Source organism: Vulpes lagopus, chromosome 11 (genome assembly GCF_018345385.1).
Source record: "Vulpes lagopus strain Blue_001 chromosome 11, ASM1834538v1, whole genome shotgun sequence".
NCBI classification, from domain to species: Eukaryota; Metazoa; Chordata; class Mammalia; order Carnivora; family Canidae; genus Vulpes; species Vulpes lagopus.
The window spans coordinates 28,113,422-28,127,618 of NC_054834.1; the positions used below are offsets into that span (position 1 = coordinate 28,113,422).

At 49.5% G+C, this 14,197-nt stretch overlaps 1 protein-coding gene and 3 non-coding genes across 4 annotated transcripts; 1 reads left to right on the forward strand and 3 right to left on the reverse strand.

Moving 5' to 3' along the window:
* The first annotated feature begins 4,740 nt into the window (after positions 1-4,740).
* On the forward strand, positions 4,741-4,812 carry TRNAE-UUC. Its single transcript has one exon. It is a non-coding gene; the product is annotated as a tRNA-Glu (tRNA).
* A 568-nt stretch (positions 4,813-5,380) lies between these two features.
* TRNAE-UUC lies at positions 5,381-5,452 on the reverse strand. The gene has a single exon. It is a non-coding gene; the product is annotated as a tRNA-Glu (tRNA).
* Positions 5,453-10,305: 4,853 nt separating this feature from the next.
* On the reverse strand, positions 10,306-10,722 carry LOC121471905 (protein CEBPZOS). Its single transcript, XM_041722788.1, has one exon. It carries the CDS (start codon positions 10,719-10,721, stop codon positions 10,479-10,481), a length of 243 nt encoding a protein of 80 aa, XP_041578722.1. The 5' UTR covers position 10,722; the 3' UTR covers positions 10,306-10,478.
* A 2,836-nt stretch (positions 10,723-13,558) lies between these two features.
* TRNAN-GUU lies at positions 13,559-13,632 on the reverse strand. Its single transcript has one exon. It is a non-coding gene; the product is annotated as a tRNA-Asn (tRNA).
* Between the last annotated feature and the right edge of the window lie 565 nt (positions 13,633-14,197).

The following is a 14,197-nucleotide window of genomic DNA, read 5'->3' on the forward strand; positions in this document are numbered from 1 at the left end:
CGCTGGGGCCGCGGGGCGCTGGGGGGGCTCTGGGGGGCCGGGGTGCTGGAGGGGGCGCGGTGCTGGGAGCGGGGCGCTGGGGGCTGCGGGGGGCGCTGGGGGCCGCTGGAAGCCGCGGGGCGCTGGGGGGGCGGTGCTGGGAGCGGGGCGCTGGGGGGCGCTGGGGGCCGCGGGCCTGACCGCCGGCGCCCCCTGCAGGCAGCCTCGGCCGTCACGGCGCTCCTCGCCGGGTCCCGCGGCTGCGCCCCGGGCGGGGGGGAGCGGGGTGCGGCGCCGGCTCGGCCGGGTGCGGAAAAGCGGCTTCCGTCCGAGACAAGGAGAACCCTGGGTGTTGGCCCTTGCGGAGGACGCCTCCGTCCCGCCTCCCGTGTCTTTCCCCGGCGAGTCCCCTTCACACCTTCACACCTCACGCTCGGTGTCTGCGCCCCAGACGTGGGGGGTCCCCGCCGGGGCCCGGCGCCCTGGCCCTGCCGGCAGCGCGGTGCTGACCCTGGAGCCGCCGGCGTCAGCCCCACAGGTGCACCTGCGCCTGCCGGACCAGCTGGGCCGCGCAGGTTCCCTCGGCCGCCTGCTGGAGCTGATACCGGTGGCAACTCGGGAAGGGCCAGACGGAGGGAGGCCTGGGTCAGGTGCCTGGAGGGGGGGGGGGGCACGGGCTTTTCGTGTGGGCCACCCCCACCCCAGCACCGCCCTGTGGTCCCCAACCCCGGAGCCCCGCCAAGGGATTGTTTCTGGGGAGGCCTCATCAGGTAGGAACGATCCATTTTCCTCTCTCCAGAGGAGGGGGGCTGTCGCTGAAATTTCCAAGCTTCCAATCATCATGGTTTTTCTGGGGACTAGGCCCCATCCTGAAGCTCTCCAGGGGCCCCCAGGAGTCCCCTCGTCAGAACAGAACACAACGCCCACCCAGGAAATTCCACGGTGTTCGGAGCTCTGTGCCAGGAGCCAGGTCTAAGAACCAATGTTAGGACAAAAGAGCGTCCTAGCACCTCTTCTTAGGTGTAATTTCTTAGGAAATTAGAGGTTTTAGGAGTCCTGGCCGCCGGCCTGGCATGAAGACCCAGGTGTGCGTTTCTTGTTAAATCACAAGATCACATTACCTATGCGGGGGCTCTGGAGGGGGGGCGGCGCGGAGGAGTTGGGGCTCTCAGTGGAGACCCAACTAAGGCTTAGAAAGTTGGAGAACGGTGAAGTCACTCCAAAGTGCAGAGCTCAGCAGGACACTGGGCTCAGGAAAGGTCGTCCCGGGCTAGGATGGCACCAACAAGCGCTGGATAAAAGGCGAAGGCGGCCAACCAGCCACGCCCCAGGTGCTCGCGGGCTCCGCTTCCCAGGTGAGTCTCGCCCAGGTGCCCACCACCTGCTGGGCCCAGCACCCAGCTTGCCACGGCCTGGGCCCCAGCGCTGTGATCCCGAGCCTGGTAGCAGGTCGGCCGTGGGTGATTCCAGAAGCCAGACTCGGAAATCACCACCGCCACTTCAGGAGCCCAGAACTTCGCTTCATCTCTCCCAAAGCTCCGCTCCAGCCAGAGGGAAGGCCACTGCTTCCTTCACCCAGAGTCGAGCCCTGAGTCAAGAATTAAAGGGGACCCTGAGGGGTGCCTGGGTGCTCGGTCGGTGGAGCGGCTGCCTTTGGCTCAGGTCATGATCCCTGGGCCTGGGCTCCCAGCCCAGCAGGGAGCCTGCTTCTCCCTCTCCCTCTGCTGTTCCCTCTGCTTGTGCTCTCCGGCTCTCTCTTCCTCTCTCTGTCAAATAAATAAAATCTTAAAAAATTAAAGTGGACTCTGGGCTGGCTGGAGGGACCCTACCCTTGGGCTGAGAGAAGGGGCAGCCAGGGTGGGGTGCAGTGGGGGCTCCCATTCGCGAGCGCCTTAGCCTGATGTCAACAGCCTCTCTGCAACCTCTCCTGCGAGCCCATTTCATTTCTTCTTACTGAAATATATTTTAAAAGTAAGAATGCTAATTCTTTACTCAAAGGTGTGAATTAAGAATGTGAGTTCATGGGAAGCCTGAGTGGTTCAGCATCTGCCTTCAGTTCAGGGCATGATCCTGGGGTCCTGGGATCGAGTCCTGCATCGGGCTCCCTGCATGGAGCCTGCTTCTGTCTCTGCCTGTGTCTCTCATGAATAAATACATAAAATCTTATTTAAAAATTTTTTTAATACATAAAATGTTAAAAAAAAGAATGTGGGTCCTTCTAGCTGTGATTCTCAAGAGAGACAAAGGGCAGAGTCAAACACCCGGTTGCTGGGCTGATCAGCACCTGAGGTCCAGGCAGGCTGTGGAGACTTAAGATGTCCTTCCAGTGATTCCAGAATGCTCCCCCTCCCCGGAAAGTCACTGAGCTGTTATTACACTTTCACTCGGAAACATGCGCAGCAATTCAGTTATCTGCTAAATCTAGAAAGGTTTAGGCCCGTATCTATGTCAATGGAAGCACAGTATAAGTAACTATGAAACTCTCTCACTTTGAAATCCTTAAGATGGTTAAAATTGGAGTTCTAGGAGGCTCAGGAATTTTATCCTTTCAGTCTTCCCCCTGGTGGCTGGCACCTGGCAGGCAAGTCCAGAGCCAGGCAAATACCCCACCGGGCTTGCAGGATCAGAATGCCACCCTTCATCCCTTTGGATTTCTTGTAAAACAGGGGTGTATTCCTATATGGTAACTAACTGCTTGATTTTACGTGTAAGCTTGGAAATAAGAGGAGTAAGCAGAAGCGGTGGCCTAACAAATAAGTTCAATGGCCGGGAGTTATTAACCCTGGTCTCTTATGGGAGTAAGATGGGAATGAGTCACCACTACGCTAATGAGGAAGGAGACCAACTAGCTACAGGGCTTTGGTTGCTCTAGTGCCCCAGCTCCAGGCTACCGCCCACGTGACAGGTGGAGGAGAATGTCAGAAACACCGCTGGCTTTCTGCCCCTCCCCCGCCCAGGCCACCTGCGCCCCCAGGGTTGTGGTTGGGGGTCATAGCCAGCCCCTCTTCCCACCAGGGATGCAGAGGTTGCTGGGAGGGGTGAGGCTGCCCGGCCCCTCGTGGGAGTGGGCGAGCAGGGGTGAGGCTCGGCCTTGCAGAAGCAAGGCTCGGCCTTGGAGCAAAATCCAACTGTAGGCTCTGGAGCGAGGCCTGCCCTGCTGGGCTCCCGCCGGAGGAGAGGGCAGCAGGCCATCGTGAGAGCTGACCATCTGTGGACGTCTGTCCACTGTCCCACAGGCAAAATCACCTGGGGGGCAGCCGAGGCCTGCCTGGCAGGTGCAGCCCAGGCATCCGCAGGTCTTCGGCAGCTTGCTCGAGATGCGCAGGACGGGGAGGATGGCCAACCAAACTGAGCCTCCCACTCCAGCTGGGACGTTTGAGAAAGAAGCCTCAAACCATGAAAATGCAAATATATTTGTACTCAATTTACCATCTGGTCCTCGGATCAGCTACAAGCGCCGCGGGGCTCAGTGGAGACAGCCGGTCAGCAGAAACTGCTGCTAGAGGTAGTGAAACGTAAAGCTTCTCCCCTTCCTGGGCCTTCCCTCCCAGCTCGTCGGGGTGGCTTTTTATTCGCTATTTAATGTCTTTCTATGTAAAGAAACATTAAAATAATTAGCGTGGATTTTACCAGTTCTCATCAGATTGGGCAGGGCTCATTTCTCAGCCTCTGTCTTAGCTTGAGTTAACCGTTGTCGAACTTCTCCCCACCGGCCCTCGGGCCGTGGCGTGTCCCCAAGATCCAGCAAATATGCAGAGCGTGTCCCATTTACTAGCTTATTGTGACTCTCCGTTGACCTCTTTCCTGGGAAGCTGCTCTCATCACGCTCTGTTCTCTCCCCCGCTGCCTCAACTTCCCCCTAAAAGTTTCTGCTAAGCTCTGCTTGCCCTTCCCTGCGAAAGAATCACCCTGTGCTGTTTGATTTGAGACATTTGCAGATTTCTGAGCTGGGGGCATGCCCTCCTTTTCAAGAAGTCTCTCCTTATCTAAGTCTGGATTTGTGTTTAGTTGACAGGTCACATATAAAAGCGTTCAACTCAGGCAGTACCACTGAACCACGCAGTCCCCGTCTCACAGCCGCTGGGGCCGCAGGGGTGGTTGTCCCGACCAGCTGGCCAGGCCATGGTGCAGAGCTGACCCACTGGGTTTAGTTTACTTCTAAGCGCGCACGTTCTACGCCGTTTCCTCCCTTGGGCTTGCTGCTAAGGAAGGAAGGAAGGACGGAAAGGAGAAGACACTGGCCGGTGCTCTCTTTGCTTTTCCTCCTGTGTCATTGATCCCCCCAGCCCCCAGCGGCTGGCTAACCCGGGAAGTCACTGAGACAGGCTGGGAGAGCATTCCTTGGCCTTGGTTTTTCTTAGAAGGCCTTCCTTTTTGCCTTGGAAGCAAATTTTGCGTGGGTTGGCCAGTGTGGCCTTTGGGCCGGCAGGTCCTCATGGAGGCCAGGGGTTCACTTCATGCTCCACCAAGTCTCGGGACGCCCACTGCCTGCCTCCTGGGTCCTTCTGGAATTCTGTGTGCAACCAACTAGCAAACGCTACATGCAAATCGCAGCAAGGACGGTGTTCATGAATATTCCCAGGAGCTTCTCTGCTCATACGCAGGCTCCACTGCCCCTCTGGACTCCAGTTAGGAGGAACACGTTCAAGATTATTTAAAATTTTCGGGATACTCTTCAGACATCTGACGTTTCTACTGCAGGCCTGACTGGGTCCTAAGATCCTTTGTCACAAGGTGCTGCCAGGCCCCGCCAGGCACCCCTCCCTGGTGGTCTAGTGGTTAGGATTCGGCGCTTTCACCGCCGCGGCCCGGGTTCGATTCCCGGTCAGGGAAACCTGTTTTCTTTCTGCTCACCCGCCACCTTCTGTTGCTCCGAGCAACTCTGTTTTAACCGAGGCTCTTTCCCGAGGCCCACAGGTCGTGTCACCGGTGTTGAAGGGACAAGGGCCCCGTGAAGAATGAGAAAGTCCACATGGGGATTCAGACTTGCCTCGGTCCCCCTTTATTGGAAAATACGGAGTCATTCTTTTCCTGGGAGAACATTTTACCCGACACAAGGGAGTTGTGTCAAATGACTGTGACAACTCTTAGGGTTTGGCTGGTGCAGGCAGGCTCCCAGCAATGGAGGGAATGTGCACCCCCCACGTTCAGGGAAACCCTAAGTTACATTCCAGGGGTGGAGACAACGCACGTGATTTTACCAGATCCTCTGCTGCTTGGTCTTTTGTAAAAACCAGAATATATTTCTAGATGGTAATTAGTTCGCTTTACCTGTTAAGACAGGAACTATAGTAAATAGGTGAGGACCGATCCTACTAAAATAGCAGATCATACAACTAGAGCTTGGCCCGTGGACAAGAATCCGGAGCCCCGCCGGCCTGTGGGGTGGAAAAGGACAAGCTTCCCTGACCGGGAATCGAACCCGGGCCACGGCGGTGAAAGCGCCGAATCCTAACCACTAGACCACCAGGGAGGGGTGTGGGGGATATGGGGGCTGCGTCTCTTGGAATAGGATCTTGAGAATGATGCGGGCACCTGTTGGAGATCTTTAGAAATGTCTGGAAAGTGTTTTGAGGGGGCGTGTGTGGTGCTGGATGCTGTGACTGCCACTTGGGTCAGGGGCTGGAAGGAGACTTTAAGTGGCAGAAAGGTTGCAAGAAAGACTGTCACAAGTCAAGCCAGGGAAGAGGACGATTTTTCCTATATTTTGCTGCACCCCTCCTCTAGGCCGTGCTGTTAGGTGGGACCCGGAATGACCCTCTCAAAGGCCTGAAGTTTGGTTAGGGCTCTCCCGGCCCCAGTCAGTGTTGCAGGCGTGGGTTAGGATGCCCTCTCACCCTGTGAGCTGGGAAGGATAGCAGGTGGCCAAAAAAGGGCTGCTTGCAGGGGTCTGAACAGAGTCTGGTAGTGGGAGGTGAGGTGTCCGTACGGGTGCGCAAGACCACTCTCCCTGCTGGAAGGAGCTAGAATTGAGAGGAGGGTCCTCCCCGAGCCCGGTGCTCAGACACAGAGCTGAGTCCACCCGGATTCTAAATACACATCTGGCCTCATAGGTCCTTTAAGACCTATTTTTGTCAAGGTGGGTGGGAAGATCTTATTGTATTTTACTCTTTCCTAGCTTGAGAAATTTAAAATATTAGACATGTGGTATGCGGCCTTCCCTTTGTACCATTCCCCACAGCTACAAATACCAGGCATGCCTACTTCTCCGAGCTTCCAGGCCCACTCCTGTATAGAGGCCCTCGCCCCACACCTTGGAGCCAAGGTCATGCTCTCCCAAACTGAATCATCTTCCTCCATCCCACCCACCAGGAACCTTTCCCCAGACCCTACCCCTAGTTGAATCACAGCACCCTTGGGAATGAGCTCGGAACTTTTCCTACCCAGCATATCCCTTAAGCATACAGTTTTCCCGTACTAACCTCCATGGCTTTCCCTCTAGGATGGACAAGTCCTCTGGGGAGTGTTTTCACCTCAGCAGCCCTAGCACCAGCTCCCACGTGGATTGAAGGTAGTGGGCTAACAGGTATGCATTTTCTCCTTAAAATTGCATTCAGTAGCATGTTTCCAATTTAAAAAAAAAAATGATGAGGCTGTTTCCGTTTCCTGTAATCTGAAGAGCCCTCAGATTTTCTGCTAGGACTTAATGCGAGGAAGGAGAAGAGGGGACCCGCGTGGGAGGGGTCTAGGAGCTCTCCAGAGAAACGGAACCAATAGAAGACCTAGTGTACACCTGTAGCTGTCTCTGCAGACCACGTGATTATGGCGTCCCGAGCTGCAGAGTGGGTTGGCAAGCTGGAGACCCAGGACGGATGACAGTTTGATGGTTTGGTTCCAGTTGGAGCCTGAAGGCCTGAGCACCAGGGGAGTTGCTACTGCATTTCAAGCCCAAAAATCAAGGCCAGCAGGCTGGAGACCTAGGAAAAGCCCCAAAGCAGGAAGAACCCGATGTTCCTGCTCAAAGGCAACCCAGCAGATAGTTCTCTCTTACTGGAGAGAGGGCAGGCCGTATTTTCAGTCTCTTCCAGCCGCCACCTGATTGAGCGAAGCCCACCCACGTTAGGGAGGGCAATATGCTTTATTCAATCTATTGATTTAAATGTTCATCCCAGCCAAAAACATCCGCACAGCAACGTTCCAAATCATGTTTGACCAAATATCTGGGCACCCCACAGCCCAGTCAAGTTGACACACAAAATTAAATGTCCCAGAAGGTGGCCCCTTATACGAAGCACACAGAAGCCGCCTTGGTTAGGTAGGCTTCAGTTTAGGGTAATTGTTTTTTCAGAGCTTTTGCCCTCGCTGGGTATAGAGCAAAGATGCCTCATCTGGTCACAAAACAGGGATGAATTCAGAAGGAAAAAGTCCCTCTGGCAGAAGCAGGAGGGCTGGGGAAGAGTAGGTTAGCAACACACCTCCCCTGGGGGACTTGAACCACCAATATACTGACTTATGATCAAACCTGCGGACCACTGGACTTCAGGGACCATGCTGAGTTATCTTTTAAAAATTTAAACTTATGCATATAAGTTTAGCTATTTTATTTTTATTATATTTTTAAAAGATTTTATTTATTTATTTACTCATGAGCGACACACACACACAGAGGCAGAGACATAGACAGAGAGAGAAGCAGGCTCTGTGCAGGGAGCCTGATGAGGGACTCGATTCCAGGACTCCAGGGTCACGCCCTGAGCCGAAGGCAGATGCTCAACCACTGAGCCACCCAGGCATCCCTAAGTTTAGCTATTTTAAAGTGACTAATTCAGTGGCATTTAGTACATTCTTAAAGCTGCGTGACTACCTTAACTATCTAGTTCCAAAACATGTTCAGCATCCCAAAATAAAGCCCTGCATCCATGAAGTGATTATTCCTTCATACACACTCCTTCCAGCTCCTAGAAGCCATCAGCTTGCTTTCTGTTCCTCTGGACTTAACTAACTCTAGATATTTTGTATGCATGGAATCACACACTATGTGATTTGTCTCTGGCTTCTTTCACTTAGTGTACTGTTGAGTTCATCCAAGCTGTGGCATGGATCAGTACTTCATTTCTTTTTATGGCTGAATAATATTGCACCCTATGTATGTGCCACATGCTGTTAATGTATTCATCCACTGATGGACATTTGGGTTGTTTCCACCTTCCGACTGCTGTGAACAGAGCAGCTCTGAACATTCGTGGGCAAGGACTAGTTTTGAGTATCTGGTTTTAACTATTTTGGGCACATACCTCGTAGTGAAATTGCTGGGTCATGTACATTCTCACCAGCAATGCTTGGTGGTTCTAATTTCTCCTTCCTGCTCACACTTTTTATTTTCTTTTGTTGTTATTTTTAAAATGATAGCCATCCTAGTGGGTATGAACATAACACTGCCCATGTGCTAGAATGATGAAAGTTTAAAAAGTCTCAGGGTGCCAAACAAAAGAGGACTTACTATATGGCTCCATTTACGTAAAACTCTAGAAAATGCCAGCTATCCCAAATAAATGGATATAAATGTTCAAAAAAAGAAAAAGAAAAAAAAAAAGGAAAATGCCAACTAATCTACAGTGACCATGAGCAGATTAGTATTTGCTCAAGATGCACAGGTCAGTGGGGGCATGACTTAGTGAGGGTCAGAAGGGAAGCTTTATCGAAAGCTATAAGGAAACTTCTGGGGATGAAGGATATATTCATTATTTCGATTACAATGATGGCTTCACTAGTGTGTACCTATGTCAAAACATCATACTGTCTATTTTAAATATGGGCAGGTTGTTGTATGTTAAACAATAAACTGTTAAAAAGAAGGTGGAACAATTTTGTATACACTTTTTGGAGTTTCACTAAAGTCTCTTCATTTTAACCTGTGCCATAAATTGAAAATGTAGGGAAGTGATCACACCATTCTCTTTTAAGGAGACTTTCTGAGTCTTTACATTTCTCCCCTCTGTGACAAAGTCTTAAGTCATTAGCAATGCAGATTCCTAGATGACAATAGATAACCATTAACTTGCTATACAGCAGACTTTGGGTTGTTGGATTCGCTTTCCAGAATATTCACAATATCCTGTCTGCCTTCCACCCCAACAAAGCCCTTTGAGATTCCTATATTTTTCTGTTACCGAGTTTTACATTTTTTTAAAAAAAAGATTTTATTTATTTATTCACGAGAGACACGGAGAGAGAGAGAGAGAGAGAGAGAGAGAGAGAGAGAGAGAGGAGAGGCAGAGACACAGGCAGAGGGAGAAGCAGGCTCCATGCAGGGAGCCAGACGCGGGACTCCATCCCAGCACCCCAGGGTCACGCCCTGGGCCGAAGGCAGGCGGTAAACCACTGAGCCACCCAGGCATCCCCTGAATTCTAAATTTTAGTGGTCTTGGACATAAACAGCAAAAATAGACCTAGCAGATTAGGCAGAAAAGGAATTAATTGAGAGGTTATTGGTAGGTCATAGATTTAAGAGAATGAACAATCAGACTCAGATAAAAGGGCCAAAGGGGAGTTAGGAGGCCAGAAATCGAGTCAAATTCGTGTCAAAGAAAGAGTCTGGTAAGGAAATCATAAAAACTGTCGAGACTAAATACTGGCTTTGACTTTCTGGATAAATGAATTCTCAACTGTTTATGATTCTACATATCATTGGCTCTTGAATCAGAATCCTGGGAAGTACCTAGAGCCCACTGAACTAAGATCACATAATAAAGCAGAAAATGCCACTTTGTCTTTAGAGAAAACAGGGTTCCCTGACCTCACACTCACATTCCTATTCCCCAAGAACTGAGGTCCATGCAATAAGAAAAATCTACTGCCACTGGTTTTGATCATTCCCTTGATTTGTTTCTCTTAGTAGGTGATATAATCCATTTTATATTTATTGGTGTTACAGATATTTTACTTTGCTCATTGCAGTGTAAGATAACTTTTATAAAATTATATTATTTAAAAATATTCTACTATGTGGTCTGTGTTTTCTGTTTTCCCTATGAGTTCAAAGGTTTAGCATCTCTCTTTATTTCATCCAGTGTTTATGTCTAAAATTATGATACCATATAGACCTTTAACTCTTTTTTGTTTTTTTTTTTTGTCAGTGTGGGTTGATTTCTGACAAAAACTTTTCCTTGACCAGACGGTAGTCAGGTTCCTCTAAGTCCTCTTCTTAACTTGGCTTTGACCTTGGGCTTCAGTCTTTATCCTTGTCAAGCCTGCACTTGCCTAGTTTTTAGCAAGAATCCGGCTAAGTCCATTTAGAGAAAAATCCCCTACTCTTTTTTTTTTTCCTTTCTTATCCTAGTCTTTTATTTGTTAAAACTAATCTTTAACAATAAATGCCAGAGGAAAACAAAAGTAAGGTATTTGTACAGTGGATGGGAAATGACTGTAAGCCATGGCAGACCAGAAGTTCCTGTTTTGTTCTGTGGGGCCAGGAGTCTACCATGTGGTGTACTCATCTTTCTTCTCCCCCACAAAGGTCTCAAACAGCTTAGATGGGAGGCTGAACGTGATGACTGGTCCTAATTTTTGCTATTCAGCCATTTTTCTTGATCTTGCTCTCTGACTCCATACATTCCAGACTGTTCAATGGATTTGTAATAAACTTCCAAGATGAAGGGAAATTTCTTGCTCATTGTTTGCCTGAAATCTTGGCTTGTGTTCATCCTATTAAACAAAAAATAGGCTCCAAAAACGCCCAAGAGCTCAACTACTAAAACTCCTTTAAAGATCTTCTTTGCCAGTGGTTCCATAGTGCGAGCCATCCTGAGGCCAAATCCCCTACTCTTGATAGCTTATCGCACAGGTCAACCTTAAGCAAGAATTCATTTAGGTCAGTTTAGCCAGAATCCCACCTTAGCTGATATTTTTCTCTTCGTAAATTTACATCTATTCATAACCACGCTGCTCCCCGGCTCTACGTCCCCACTTGTTAGAATTGAGCCCAATTCTATTCCTGAGCTTTTCTTTTCCCCTGTTGCAATAGTTCCTGAACACAACCTGCTGTTGCTGCTTTGACCACTGTTCAGCTCTGGTTTGTCTCTGACGCTTCCCAACCTGAAGGATGAGGAATTAACACACGGTGCTTCCCCTAGAGCTCCTCCTCTCTTCCCCTGACACACTTCCAATGAGGTTTATTATTTTTGTAAAGATTTTACTTATTTATTTGAGACAGAGAGAGAGAGCAGGAGACAGAGAATGACCTGGGGGGCAGGGTATAGGGAGAGGGAGAAGCAGACTTCCTGCTGAGCAGGGGACCCGATGTGGGACTTGATGTGGGACTTGATCACAGGACCCTGGGATGACTTGAGCCAAAGGCAGACACTTAACCAACTGAGCCACCCAGGTGCCCCCAGATAACTTATTCCTTTTTTTTTTTTTTTTAAGATTTTATTTATTCATGAGAGACACAGAGAGAGGCAGAGACACAGGCAGAGGGAAAAGCAGGCTCCATGCGGGCGGCCCGATGCAGAACTCGATTCTGGAACTCCCAGGATCCCACCCCAAGCTGAAGGCAGACATTCAATCACTGAGTCACCCAGGCATTCCTTACTCAAAAGTCTTTTGAGCAGTTTTAGTATAGGTGCTGCCGAAGCGAGCAACAAAAGTCTTTTGACCAAGAAGAAACTGTTCAAGCTTATTTGGTTGAGCATCTGACTCATGATTTCAGCTCAGATCATGATCTCAGGGTCATGAGTTGGAGCTCCGCATTGTTGGGCTCCACACTGGGCATGGAGGCTGCTTAAGATTAAAAAAAAAAAAAGGAAAAAAAAAAAGACAGACAGAAAGAAACTGCCCAAGGAGCCTCACGCATGCCAGAAATTATTCAGAAAGGAGATAAGGAGCTCATGAAAGAATGGAGAACACGGGAGTTCTGGGGGCAAAGGAAGGAAGCTTTGTGGCTCAAAGGACAGCAATCTGGGTGTACTGTGAACCACCAAGCTTCAACCTGAGAGCAGAAAGTCTAACTCATGACATTAGAAACATCGGGTAGAGTCATGGGCTGGCAGTTCCTATTGAATGATTTGTGGCCAAGCACCAAGGTAACTGCAGCACTTTGGGGAGCTTGACTCTATGCAGCCAAAGGCCCTGCTGTGCTCTCCTGAGCCTTAAAACCCGGCAGCACAACAGGTTTGGATGACCCCCAAGCCAATTCCCTTCAGCCAATACAGGGCAAGTGGATGGCATAGCTCTCTAGCCTCCCTAGCTTTGTAAACAGCAGGAGAAAGAATCAGGGACCAGGGAGCCCCCTTTGTACTGGAAATTCTCCCAGAGAGCACAACTGGATCACACAGTTCTCATTGTCAGGACTTCCAGAAAGCGGTTTATGAACTGAATATATATGATAACTGTATCTGTTTTCTGCTCATCATTTTATTTGCAGGTCCTTGCAGGGTGCCCGGCACATGACAGTTGTCAACATATGTTTGATGAATGAACGCGTGTGTGCATAAACAAGTAGATGAATAACAGGTACATAGGCAGAGACTAGGGACAAGGCAGGATTTTGTTCTTCTAAAAGCGTTCTGGAAGAAAGCCTGAGCCAACTGAGTTTCCCCTCCATGGTCTTCCTGTCCTGACTCCCGAGCTAAGAAGGACATCTGAGAGGATGAAAAGTTGGCTTTGGCTGAAGCGGAGTCCAGCTCCCTGCAGTTCCTGGAGTGGGAACAAACCAAAACCCGAGTTCTGGCAACACGTACCTCATACTAAACCAGGACTTTTCAGGCTGAGCTGTGTCCACTTCCCAAGGAAACTGGCAGTGGAAGGGAAGGCAGAGAAGTTAAAATGGCAAGAACCTGATGACCCATGGATTTGCCGGGCGAGGCAGAGAGACTTCAAGGAAGTCGCGTTGCTGTCTGGCTTGTTTTCCTTAAAGGTGATGGCACTGCCATTAATTCCCTAGGAGTGTAAATACTGGAAAAGACTCCTGCTTAGGGACTGGGGAGAAGTTGGACTCAGGAAGAGGATGACCCTAAGGAAGGGGTCATGTGAAGCAGGCAGGTGGACGCGTGGCTGGGTTTAGAATTCGGAGAAGTTCTGGAGACACAAATTTGAAAGTTGACAGGATCACCAAAAGAGTGTAATACGAAAGGAAAAGAGTTGGGAGTCACAGGCAAAGCCCTTAAAAGATTATTTCAAGACCTTCACTGTAGCCCTATGTATAAGGGCAGTGCCCAACTATAAGTAGGTAGTAGGACAAATTAGAGCACATCAATGCATGAAATGCTAAACTTTAATCCCTTTTAAACTTGTCCAGGGATCATTGAATTTCTCCAGGGGCTTAGCATTTGCTGCAAGAATAAACTAGATGTGAAAGAGCCTTAACTGATTTTAGTATTAGCACCACTCATTTGCAGAGGCCCACTGGCTGTGGAATTCTGCAGAAATACAGCTATGAAAGGTTTAGCTTCCAGAAGGAAAAGAAGTACCGTGTCTCTAGTTTGGCCGTAGATAGCTCCTGATCTCATGGGATGCAGGACCTGGGGAACATCTCTTACTAGAGAACATCTTACTATATGTTCTTTTACTAACTGATTCGTAGAATATTGGATTAGAAGTGGAACTTCGATGTTTAGTAAAAAAGGAAAACTGAAAATCCAGTCGTCCCTGGGTGGGATCGAACCACCAACCTTTCGGTTAACAGCCGAACGCGCTAACCGATTGCGCCACAGAGACTACACCTTCCTGCTGGCTCTTGCAGGTCGTATTTATAGATTATTAATGAGACACTAGTATTACCTGTGAGACTCCTTTTTTTTTTCACCTTGAGATTGCAAGTAGATCCCAGTTGTGTGGTTCTAAAAGCCAGATCATTAAACCATCCCGATTGTGCGACACTAGAGTCCTTGCTTCTTTTCTTCCCAATTTCTTGGCACCAGCAGGCAGTGGCCGCTTCTTTCTCCCAAAGTTGAGACCTGCACAGGAGACCAAATTCAGCACCGGAGGAACTTGAGAATGGTGGGAGGGAGAGGAACCGGCACAGGGAGGGGAAGTGCTGGGGAAACAGCTTGCGGCTGATTTGAACTAACATCCCAGCTTGGGAAACCACCCTGATGTTCTTCTTTCCCTAAGCTTTAAGGAATATCAGTCACATTACCTCTTTGTGAATTTTCAACCCAGCTGTTCCAGCATTTATTAAAATACTTAAAAACGACAGTGATGTCCAAAGTTCCTCCTGAATGTGACTCTCGAGCAGTCCTAAATATTCTGTGGGGAGGCAAAGAAGCATCTGGAGACCTGA